General features: G+C 41.8%; 1 protein-coding gene across 2 annotated transcripts in view; it reads left to right on the plus strand.

Annotated features, from left to right (window-relative positions):
* The window catches only part of OLFM3 (olfactomedin 3), a 198541-nt gene that overhangs the window by 169435 nt on the left and 17019 nt on the right, over nt 1-12087 (plus strand). For both annotated transcript variants that reach the window (XM_077332854.1, XM_077332853.1), the window contains exon 3: nt 3962-4117. In XM_077332854.1, the coding sequence (XP_077188969.1) occupies nt 3962-4117 (156 nt within the window). The remainder of the gene's footprint in view (nt 1-3961; nt 4118-12087) is intronic.

Consider the following 12087-nt stretch of genomic DNA (forward strand, 5'->3'; position numbering starts at 1 on the left):
CTTTTTCAACCAAACAAAAGACTTTCTTTAAGAAGAGGGAAGGGTAGTTGGGATTGAGGGATCACTTTACTTTTCACAAATCAGTTGTTTCATAGCTTTTCTTATGTTTACAGGCTTTTCTTTCGGGTGTTAGTTCTTTTTAGATTGAGAGGTTTCATTCACTGTGCTTATCCCAAAACACATTAGTTCTACTTTGATCTTGATGGGTTCTAGCGAACCACCCTTTGGTTCTTAGAAAATGGGCACACTGAGCTTGTGCCACAACTTTCTACCTTTCTGAGGTAACTGAAGCTCTACTTCATATACACACAATTTGTGAAACACACGCCTTACAACTAAGCAGTGTTCTACCTTCTCTACACTTTGGCCTAATTTGTGAGCATTCCCCCAAATTCTCTCTGTCAAAGGACTGCTTTTAGTTGCTAGATACTATGTGGACTAGCTCTCTGTCAAAAACTCAGTTTTTCCTCAGATAAGTGTTTTCAGCTAAGGTTTTGAACCACTCACAGACTTAACTGCTTCCTTTCAGCCCACAGCCAGTAATATTCACTCCCCACTCAGCTGTGGCTACCCATTCACAAGGCTCAGAGCCTGTTCCCCTGGCTCATACACTTTAAAGAGGACTTTTTTCTCACTACCATTAGCTGTTATTACAGCACATAGAACTTCCTTTTCCAAGCGCTGTCCATCACACCTGCGTGTCACTTACTCAAGAGAATACCCACCGAAGTAAACCAAATTACTCTGCAAAAGGGCAGGGGTTAGTTCTTTAAGGGCGACTGTCTCATCCTCTCTGTCTCCAACTCGCACAGCAGTTCATGTTGTTATTTGCAAAATAGTCTTGCAAGGTTAGGGACTTATTATTAATTGGCCTGGCATTGCACAGCATCAGTGTTGGAGGTGGGTTGTGAACCTTTGCCTCCACCCTCGTGTCCCACGGGATGGGACAGAGGTTGGAAGGGGCCCGAGCATGTCCGTATCTTGGGTCCCTTGTCTTGTCCCACCTCCACCCATTGCTGTCTCTGCCTCTTCCCCTCAGTATTGGGATCCCTGACCACCTTGGCCCCCATGATATCACTCCCTCCGTTTTAGCCGATGTGTGGGAAATGTCCGTATTTAGTGGCTGTTACTTGTTTTAAGATTCGTTTACTCTATTTCCAGATGGGTCTCAGTAGATGCCTTATTTTGCTAGGATTTTCCTCGAACACTGGTTCTGTCTTTGGTGAAGAGATTGGTTTCTGTTTTGTTGGGTGGGATTATGTGTCTCTGGAGAGATACCCCTGATCACTTCATATGACATCTCAGGGTTGCTCAATCCAGTTGTTAGTTGTTAGTTATACGTAGGGTATAATCTGTTGTGTGATGTTTGTTTCTGGAGGGGTGGCCCCGATCACCAGCTATGGCATCTCAGGCTTGCCCAGTCCAGATGTGTGTCATGTGTTTGGTAAAATCTTAGGTCATATTGTGCGTTGGGAGAAGGATCTCAGTTGGGTTGATCTGGATGTACTTGATTTCACCGATGTATATGTTGTTTGTCTTGATTTGCCTTTGATGAATAAAGGAAACCTCTGTATATTGAGAGAGCAAATTTCTAAATACCAGTGCTGGGAGGCAATATCGGGGGAGCCTGTAGACTTTGGGCCCTGTTTCTTGTCCCTCCAGGGCAGCTGGCTGGCAATTGTGAAAAATAGGATGCTGAACTAAATGGACTATGTGGTCTGATCCAGCAGGGCATTTCTTATGTTCTTAATGCATATGTTTGCAAACTTCAGTATGCATGAATGAAAATATATATTACACATATCAAAGCTGGAGAATATATACATTGCCCTATTGACACAAAAAGTGCAATCCCAGAACATAAGGCTGTAATGACAAAAATGTAATGACTAGGGAAAGGTACAGATTTACACTGGAAGCTCCAAAAAAAAGCACACAAATGATATTGCCATCACCTCCAGTTTGTCTCTAGCATCCGGTCTTTGGAAATACACCACCTTTCAAACTGGAGGCGTTATAACACCTTGTCACGACTATATGCATTTATTTCTCCGTGTCCCCCATCCTTCGCAAAAAAAAAACCAGTTGTTTGAAATGCACAAAATGTATGGGGAGGGGTGCTTTCAGTGCAGGACAAGGAAAGGCAATTGGGAAGGTAAAATCTGGAAGTATCAGGCATATTTGAGTGTATAAGGAAGCAACTATTTATTTAGAATGTTCTTTTTTATTTTAATATGCGGAGGAGCAAATCTGGAAAGAGCATTTTTAACAACTCACAGAGTAGTTCCTGGCCCTTAAAAATTAGATTGTAGTTGACCAAATGTCACTGTCAAATCCAAAACCACATTCTCCAAAGCACTGACATTTAAATGAGCACTTCGAGCAGTGTTTAAAATAACCCAAGCTATTAAAAAACAGCACTTGAATTTATGGAAAGGTAGGACAGAACTAAAACTGCAGCCCCATATCAGATTCTCTCCCCAGAACTTTTATGCAGACTTACGGTGTAATTTCCCTGTGTTTTATTGCCCTTGCCCAGGATGAACATGTGGAGAGAGGTGATGCATGTTTAACTAGGAGAAGAGAAGAGACTTGGAACTGCTGAGTTTGGTCCCCTCAGCACATAAGATGCTTCCCTTCTTCTGCTCAGGCTTGTCCTAGTTTTACTGTCACAGAGCTGTTGGTACCTGTGACATTTTTCTTAAGTCACATCCTCGTGGATGTGTCTCAGTTTGCATTCAGAACTTTGGAGTCAGCAGCAGCTGCTGATATCACTTCTGGGTAACAGTAGGAATTGTGTATGTCAAAACTCTTTTAAAATAAATTCAGATTCAGTACCCCCAAGTCCATAAAATTCTTTCCCCTTTTTTAAAAAAAAGCTATCTTGATGGATTGTCAATCTAAAGATTATTGTTTTGCATCTGTTGAAAGTTTAGCGATCTTTTATTGTTGAAAACTAATCTGTTTTACTTGATTGCTTCATGTTTGTAGTTAGCTATCTCAGGCAAGGATTGGGGGGCGGGGAGGCATGATAGAAAACTTCAAAGTGAATAAATAAAATTAAGAGTTAATGGAAGATCAAAGTCAAAGTGGGCATATTGTGTTTTCCTTCTATTTAAAAACACTTCCCTTTTTCTCCCCCAATATTTTCAGCCAATCTGTTCTTTTTGAACATGTCCTTTAAAAGCAAAAGCAGATGCAGTCAAGCTAATGTGCTGTCCTTGTGTGCTACGGAAAGAAAAGGAAAGCTAGAGGCAAAACCCAAATCTTTCTGTAGATTTCAATGGGTTTCACAGTTATTCCTTCTTCTCTGATAATTTTGGGATCTGCTATTCTGGGACAAGGTTCTACAGATCTCCCACAGAAGATCCTGCAGCATCATTGCCAAGTTCATCTCATGACAGTTAAATTTGTCTATAACTAAATCTATGTTGATTTATGTAGATGTATACTTGGGAGCGTTTTAACAGGTTACATTTTACCCAATATGAAATTGAAATAGTAGACATTATGTGTGGAATCTGCTATTTCAAAAGTAAGCATAAGAAATACTTTGTATCTATGGTTAAGCACTGGTCTGGATATACAGCAGATTCAGTAACATAAATAAAGCCCAACTGGCTAACTGATTAGAATAGATTCTACTTCCCAACTTCCACTGACTTTTTTTAATGATGCATTCTTTTAAAGTCACAGTTCAATGGATGAAGGCAAGGGTTCACATTCTCTGTGGCCACAATCTCATTCAGTTTGGAAAGCTTCCACTGGTACGACAACACCATGGAATGTGCATCTAGTTTTTCTGTTCTTGTGCACTGAGAGCAGAGGGCTTTGGCTAAGAGATGTGTGTGGGGGGGGGAGGAGAGTTAGAGAGCCATATCCTGACTCATTCGCCTGAACTGCATTTATGTATTAGAAAGCTTTAACATCTGAGAGGTAAGCTGGTATTCTTCTTGAACAGGTACAGAATATGTCCCAGTCCATTGAAGTTTTAAACCTACGAACTCAAAGGGATTTCCAGTATGTTTTGAAAATGGAAACACAAATGAAAGGGCTGAAGGCCAAGTTTCGGCAAATTGAAGATGACCGGAAGACTTTAATGACAAAGCATTTCCAAGTAGGTTTGATTTTTTTTTGAATGCCTGCCAGAACCATATGTCTCTGAGAAACTATGTGTGGATGGCTAAACTGTTGGTCTGAAAAGTTTGTCCATAAGTTCATAATGAGCCTCCCTCTCACTCTGCTGTTTCATTGAGATGGGAAGGGTCCATTACTTGCTGCCAAACTAGAGAAATGTCACCACGAAACAGACTCCTGCTTTCCTTGCACCCAAGATGGAGTTCCAAGCAGGAGATTTATATGCAGCCAGGCACTGCATAAATGAGGCACCCGAGAGAATGAATAACAAAAGGACAAGGACTGATGCCCTTTTAAACTCTGATGACATTTTGTACAAACCAAGATGGGAAAGGATATCAGGCAAGAGATTCATGTCACTTTAATTAGTAACACTGAGAGATCTTGTTTGTTTGGCCACTGAGTTCGAACAAGCACAGACTTTGCCTAAGGGTCAAAATAATTAAGGCCAATTTTTGAAAGCTGAGTCTGTGTTTCCCTATACCAATTCTTTTACCATCAGCCACATGGCATGCTGTGGAAACTCATTTCTCAAGCATGCAGTGTGGTGTGGGTGAGAAGAGGCCCCCACTACCATTTCCCAATCCAAATTGGCTCCCAGGAGATGTTGTTTGGCCTCTTGTGGAACAGCAGCAGTAAAGAGAAGTCTAGGGTGTGACTGGTGATAGGAGAGTCAGGACACAGGAACCCAGACCCAGCTGTCCAAAAATCATTTGGGGTCTAAAAGGGAGGAATGCAGCAACTGCATGGGTTTGTAGAAAGCTACATGTGACATACAGTTCCTTAGGAGGAGGTAGCTACTGACTTGGCTGCAACCAATGAGAGGCAGCTTTGAGATTCAAGGCACAATCTGAATGTAAAGTGGGGCAATGACCAGTATAGAAAGAGAAATACTGAAGTAATACACATCCTTTGAATTCCAGCTTGATTTGGGAAACCTCTCTCTTTCTTCTTAATCTGGCTGCTGGGCATGCCAGTCCTATTATCAGCAGCAAGGAGGAGGAGTAGTGTGTTTCATTAGGTGGGGCAGCTGTGATTGGCTGAGCACACTGTAACCTTGGTAGTTCAGAATTACTGTCATGCATTGAGGGTACAGCAATGGAGCACTGGGCTATGAAGTCAGGTGTTTAAACAACACCACAGATCTTGAGTCAGGGACTGGGAGGCAGACTCACCCAGCCTTTCTCTTGGTGCCATCATGGCAGAGAACCATAACAGGCATCCCAACTGTCCCCTCCCCACCCCAACTGGTAAGGTTAGAAAATTTCCTCCAGTAGATCCTTCAAGTTCAGCAACAGAACAAACAGCTTCAATTAGATCAGTGGTTCTCAACCTTCCTAATGCCGCGACCCTTTAATACAGTTCCTCATGTTGTGGTGACCCCCAACCATAACATTATGCAAGTGTTCTTTTACAGAAATTAAACCCAAACTGACCAATGGCATGAAGATCCATTGTTCATGGTTGTATTTAAATTGTTTTTTCCCCCGGGGTTTCTCAGTTCAGTTCTGCCTCTTGTCCTGCTGAGCTGGGAGACTGCACTGCACTGGAGGCGCTGCTGGAGCGTCTGGCAGCCGAGTGCAGGTGCCTGCAGGAGGAGCGGCAACAGTGGCAGTGCCCCCCCCCCACAGCCAAGCTGCTCATCCTGCCATGACCCCTGTGAAAGGGTTGTTCGACCCCCAAAGGGTTCCCAGACTGAGAACCACTGAATTAGAGACAGCTTATTGAGAAGGTCAATTTTTTGATGGCCATCTGACACTGATGGTGCATATACAGTTTGATGTACAGTTATTTCATGATCCATGTAAACCGCCCTGAGCCTCAGGGGACAGCGGTATATAAATGTAAATTAAAAAATAAACACACAAACAAACAAAACATATATCAGTATAAGGACTTGGGCAGCAGGATTTGATTTCCATTTTGAGATTCTTATAATTTCTGCCCATGGTAACTGACTTCTGGGAAGCCATTCATGTATCTTGTCCTGTCATTACACTGTTCATCAAGAGAATGAGATGCCGGCATCTGTAGCCAGCAGCTCAATACTAGCTGTCAAAAGCAGCAGCATGTTCTAACACAGTAACCTTTTAAACACTTGATATTTGGATTGGCCGGACATACAGATTTCATTTGATAGTTCGATCGGCATTTAAGAAAGATTGCAAGCCAATGATATTACTCAGTAATTTAAAAGGTTAGAATAATAGACTGGGCAGCTTTCTTTCAGAACTGTAATCTGCAAGAATTCAGATACTGCAGTTCATTTTTAGGGAGAACAGAAAGGGAGGGGGAAATCAATGGGAGAGCAGCACATGCTTTGCATGTGTAAAGAACTGGGTTCAGTATCTCCTGGTAAAGCTCAAGTAGTGGAACTGGGCAAGGCCACAGCTGGAGGCCTTAATAATAATCAAGAGCAGACAGTACAAGGCTATCTGGAAGAGCTCTCTGACATGGTATGAGGTGGCTTTGTATGGTTTCCAAAGAGTGCTCCAATCCTCAATGGACCCTCTCCCCTTTAAATGCTTGTGTATTAATTTTCTTTCCGAAATGTTCTAAATGCATTTCTTCTCTGTGGTCTCATCCGTGGCAGCCCTATTTGGTCCTTGTAACCAATTGCATCTTGAGAAGGCAGTTGTGGAACTGTTCCCATTGAAATGCAGATGATCTACTGTGCAATCCTAAGCACAGTTGTCTTTTTCTAAAACCAAGGGCTTCAACACACCTAGAGGGATGTAACTGCTTAGGATTGCTCTATTCGTCTCCCTTGATTAGTGGTTCCTGTGTCTTTCCATATAGGGCTGTACCAGTTGCTAGGTTCATATTTTTCTTCATAATGCAGTGGCTGAAAACACTAAATGACTTCCAGGGTTCAGCCTTCTTTCTCCTTTTGGGGGAATCTTCACTGGCTAATTGACAGTTTCTTGAAAATGACTTCTTGTTTCTTGTTCTTCTTGGCCAAAAGAGAATCATGCAGCCCAACATGCAGCCAATAGATTGACATTAGAGTGTCATCTTTTAATCAAGGTTACAAAACACATGCTCACTAGGTGAACTCTTTGGTCCCAGTTCACAGCTCCTCATCAATAAATAAAGAAATAATCACTTAATCTTTTCCCCCCCAAAATATGTTGTCCTTTAAGTTCAGTATTTAAAGAATGTTTTCTAGCAGACCCAGACTGTGCAACTATAGAGTTATACAAAACTGCTTTTCAAGACAGAAGAATTCTGGACAACACAAAAACCTACACGACTGCCCACATAAGGCTGGAATCATTGGCAGTAGCCTTATGGTCCAAAAATTGCTTGTGCATGTGCACAGCTGTAATATCAGAATAAAGAAGTCTATGAAGACTGCAAGTCCCCCTCTGTGACAGTGTGCAAGATGCTATGTTTTTGATTGCAGAAGGAGAGCCCTGATATTGTGTGAATATTCTTATCCCACAGTATACTGCTTATGCATCATACCCAAGTAGTTATTTGTACAGATAATCCACCTGCCATAACATCTGACCTAGCTCAAGTACTTTTGCTGCAGTGTCCCCCCAATCAAGCAAGATTAAGGGGCTTTCTGCACAAGGACCAATTTTGCTGAATGTTTTCAGGATGCAGAAACACTTTATTAAATAGTGGAATTTCGTCGTTCCACATACCTTAGTGGATTATTGAAGTCCCAGTAGCGTTGTATTCATTCCCCACAGGTTTCTAGTCTCGCTGGAATCGCAACAAAGGAAGCAATATTTTTCCATGCTTCTTCCCACCCCTGGCCCTCAATCTAACAGAACAGCCAATAAACTGTTGTGTTCATGCTCCCGAAAAGCCCCTTTCCCTTTAAAAACTGTTTTTTAAAAAGCCGAAAACACCAGTAGCAACGAATCTGTGTTCATTCATAGCAACAAATATGTGTTCATTCATTGTCTCATTCATTGTTCATTCATTGCCTTTTTTGCTGGCGTAGGAGCTGGTGCTTAATCGTTTACACTCTCTTCAAGTAAAAAATCCCCCCCCCCCGGCGTGATTTGTGGCCGAAATTACGGCCAGTGTCAAACAGGGGGCTGTATTGTGCTTGGGAACTTTAAAGACACTAATAGGCAGGTTTGTTTTACTGTTAATCACTTCTGAAGAGGGACTTTAGCTGGAGAAGCCTCGCTTGTTCGTTGCTTTCACTGGTCTAAGGGGAAAAAAATGGCGATCGCATCACTGGAAGCTCAGGGACGAGAGCGAGAGAGGGACATTCTTTCTACCACTACATTGAGAATGCACATGTCTTTTTCGGATGTGTTGCAGGTTGTTCTCAAGAGTCTAATGGTTTTTTTTAGGGGGAATCCACTTTTCTGGATTTCCCGAAAAGCGCTACAACGAAGCGATTTTTGCGGGAGTGTTGCAGATTGTGTATGACGTCATGCGGAATGTTAAAATAATAGCGTTTACCAAAGGTAAGACTTCTGCTACATTTAAGTCATGCGGAATGGCCCTAAGTGGTTACCCATGCAGTTTTGTTGACTGTCATCACTCTGGGCTATAACTAAAAAGATGGAAAGCCCATCTATTTTGCCTTTGAAGGCTAGTGACATCACAGAGGAAACTTTCCATCAGCAAAATTGTATGGCAGCAGGGAGTTCATCCCCTGTTTTCCTCCCACATGAGCAATCCCGATATGAATTGACTCCTCACACCACTCATGTTTGCATTCTAAAATTACTGGGAGGATCCATTTGTGGATCTCCCAGCATCTTCTTTCTTATCTTCTTATCTTCTGTATGTCTGTTTGTCTATCCCATCCATCCTTTAATTTCTTGACCACTCCTCTCTGAAAGCAGGGGGAGGGGTTACAACTTACATCTGCATTGAAACTATTTTTAAAACATATTAAAATATTTTAAAATTTAACATTTTACTGTGTCCTCTGCTCCTATTGTCTTGTTGGTCCGTTCTGCTGCAAACTATGGTGAGATAATACTGGGGGAAGCTGAAGTAGAAAGAAAGGCATGAAGATGTGAGTCAGAGGGAAGCTTATAGTTATTCCTCAGACATTTAGGCTTCAGCCATAGACCTGGTGCCATTTTACAGGCCCTGTGGAACTTTGTTACTTCCGTCAGGGCCTGGGTCTCTCCTGGCAACTGATCCCACCAGACTAAGGCCAAGAAGGCCCTGGCTCTGGTCAAAACCAGCCAGGGAAAGTCAACAGCTTGGTGTTTGCAGAGTGTAGAGCACTTTGGGAGACACACTGGGAAAGGCACATAGAGACACAGGGCAAAGCATGTAAGACCTTAAAGGTTAGTACCAACACCTTGAACTTCATCTACTGTGCTGGTAGCTGCCAATGCAAGTCCAATATAGGTTTTCCAGGGGGTACTCCTGAGGACCTGTGCAGCCACATTTTGTAACAGCTGTAATTTCCAGATCAAAGACAAGGGTAAGCCCATATAGAGTGAGTTACAGTAATCCAATCTAGAGGTGATCATTGCATGAATCATTGTATAGGTCTTTCAGGGTCAGATAGGGTGCCAGTAGCTTCACCTGATGCAGATGGGGAAATGCCTGATGAGCTACATTCATTACTTGAACCTGCACAGAAAGGGTGGCATCGAGAATCACCCTCAAATTCCTGATGAAGCACAAAGCTGTTCATCGCACTTTGTCTAGTCAGGGGAGGCTCACTTCCTCTTCTGGTCCTTTCTTCCCCAGCCACAGGACCTCTGCCTTGAAGGGATTAAGCCAGGCTTTCTCAACCAAGGTTTCATGAATTTTACCATTTATGGGTGATATGACCATATATAGTCATGTCGACTCACCACACCAAATGGCCAATACTCAACTTGGACACAGCTATGCTTCCCAACCATATTCTGCATGATCATGCCACTTCTGGGGTTTCTTGAAGCCTGAAGAATATTTCTGGGGTTTTTCAGTGGCAATAAGATGAAGTCTCAGGTGGCTCTGCTAGTCGCCACTTCCAGACACTCAGCCAGCAAAGTGGGGGGTGTCTGGCTGGCTGCTAATGGATTTTTTTGTTTATTCTGCCTTTCTCCCAAACGACCTGAGTCAGCTGAGGTCATCTTTACTTCCCATTGTCACAAGGACTGTGGAATGGCTAGTCCTTGCTTTAGATAATGTGCTCTGAGAGTAGGGCTGCCAGCTCGGCGGTGGGGGAAAATCCTGAAGATTTGGGGGTAGAAGCTGGGGAAGGCAGAGTTTGGAGAGGGCAGGGAGTTCAACAAGGTATAATGTCATAGAGTTCACCCTCCAAAGCAGCCATTTTCTTGAGGGGAACAGATTTCTGTCATCTAGAGATCAACTGTAATTCTGAGAGAACTCCAGGCCCCAGCTGGAGAATGGCAACATTCTCTGAGAGCTTAGATAAATTTCCACAACTCTGTCCTCTTGCCTACACAAAAGCCATAAAACCATATTGAAGCCAACACTGCAAAGAATCACATTGACTTATGTAGTCATGGCACTGTACTCGTAAATTAGGATCTCTGGAACAGAAAGAGGATTTAATACCCATTTGCAAAGGTCTGTGTGAGTTTATGGCACTGTATCTAATAAAACACTCCCTCAACTCATCCTTTCCAAACCACTTTTATTCAAAGATTTCTGGGCATCTTCTCCACGCAATGAAATTTTGCTCATGAGTATAAAATTATGTATGAAAGCTGCAAAGGGAACTCCAGTTACTCTAATGCGTTTATAGTAATAACATTTCTGCATGTAATTTAAAAATGCAATTTCTAGCTGCTTAAATTAGCTGCGTGTAAAACATACTTTGTGACACTGGTGATGAATTTCCCCCCCTTTCTTGAGTGAATATTTCCTGAGTGATTAAAAAAAAAACTTCATTAAAGTGGTAAATAAAATTAATTTAAATGGACCTTTATTAACAACATGTCAACACTGTTATCATTATTACAAAATATGGCCAAGATTTTTTAAAGTCCTTTAAGGATATTCTTCCCCTAAAAGTAAGAGACACTTATTTCTCAATCTCAAGCACAGTCTCCAGCTGTCTTAGAAGACATTTGCTTATTATAGCTACTTTATAATAGGATGGAATGTTGCTTTATTATAAATACATATACAATCTAAAACCACATGTATTTCATGGCCAATCTCTGAAGAAGAACATTTTAAATTATAATGAAGATTTCACAGTGAATTTCAGTTCAAATGCTCTGAATGTGGTTTAGGGATGAGAGTAGGTTTATCTCTTTTCTTGGCCCTCTGAGTGAACTAAAATTTGCTGGAATACTAAGATTTTTTCATGCTAGGAACTTTTATGCTCTTGTGTTTTTCAAATAGCCTAATATGAAAATCCTCCTTTAAATCTAAGTAAAATTACAAATGCTATGATTGGTTGTGTTCTGAAAGGGATATTGATATGGTTAACTATGTTGTGGGGGGGAAAACACACGATTTTGATGAAGTTGTATGTCCTACAATATTTTCATTGACTTCTACTCCCTCATGGTTTGCCTTGTTCATATGATCATTTGAAAACTCTTTTGACATTGTAGAAAGTCTAGAATGACAGGACTCATTTTTCCAATGAGCTTCATAGACTCAAAGCTCCCTTCAGCTCCTAATCTTCTTGACTGCTACAATGTTGTTGGACTGGAATCTAGCTTTTCTACTGCAGACCAGGCTGGTTGCTCTCTGAAATCACAAGTCTGATGAACTGGAATCCACTGATTTGATTAAATTTTAAATGGAGTTAAAACCAAAGATTCCTGCTTATCATAATCATAGTTTAAAACATATCTGAAGGAAAGCAGAAGCATTTCCATGAAGAATAATCAAGTCTTAGCATACTCTTGTGGAAGTCACAAGAGGACTGCTGGGGAAAGGTGAGGAAAGATCCACTTCTGTAGGTGATTTGTGCTCACATGATCAACCCACCTTAGTTTTCAACATAGATAAATGTTTGACCTGTGACCAAAGCAGAGTTTC

This window comes from Paroedura picta, chromosome 4, assembly GCF_049243985.1.
Source record: "Paroedura picta isolate Pp20150507F chromosome 4, Ppicta_v3.0, whole genome shotgun sequence".
In the NCBI taxonomy this organism is placed as follows: Eukaryota; Metazoa; Chordata; class Lepidosauria; order Squamata; family Gekkonidae; genus Paroedura; species Paroedura picta.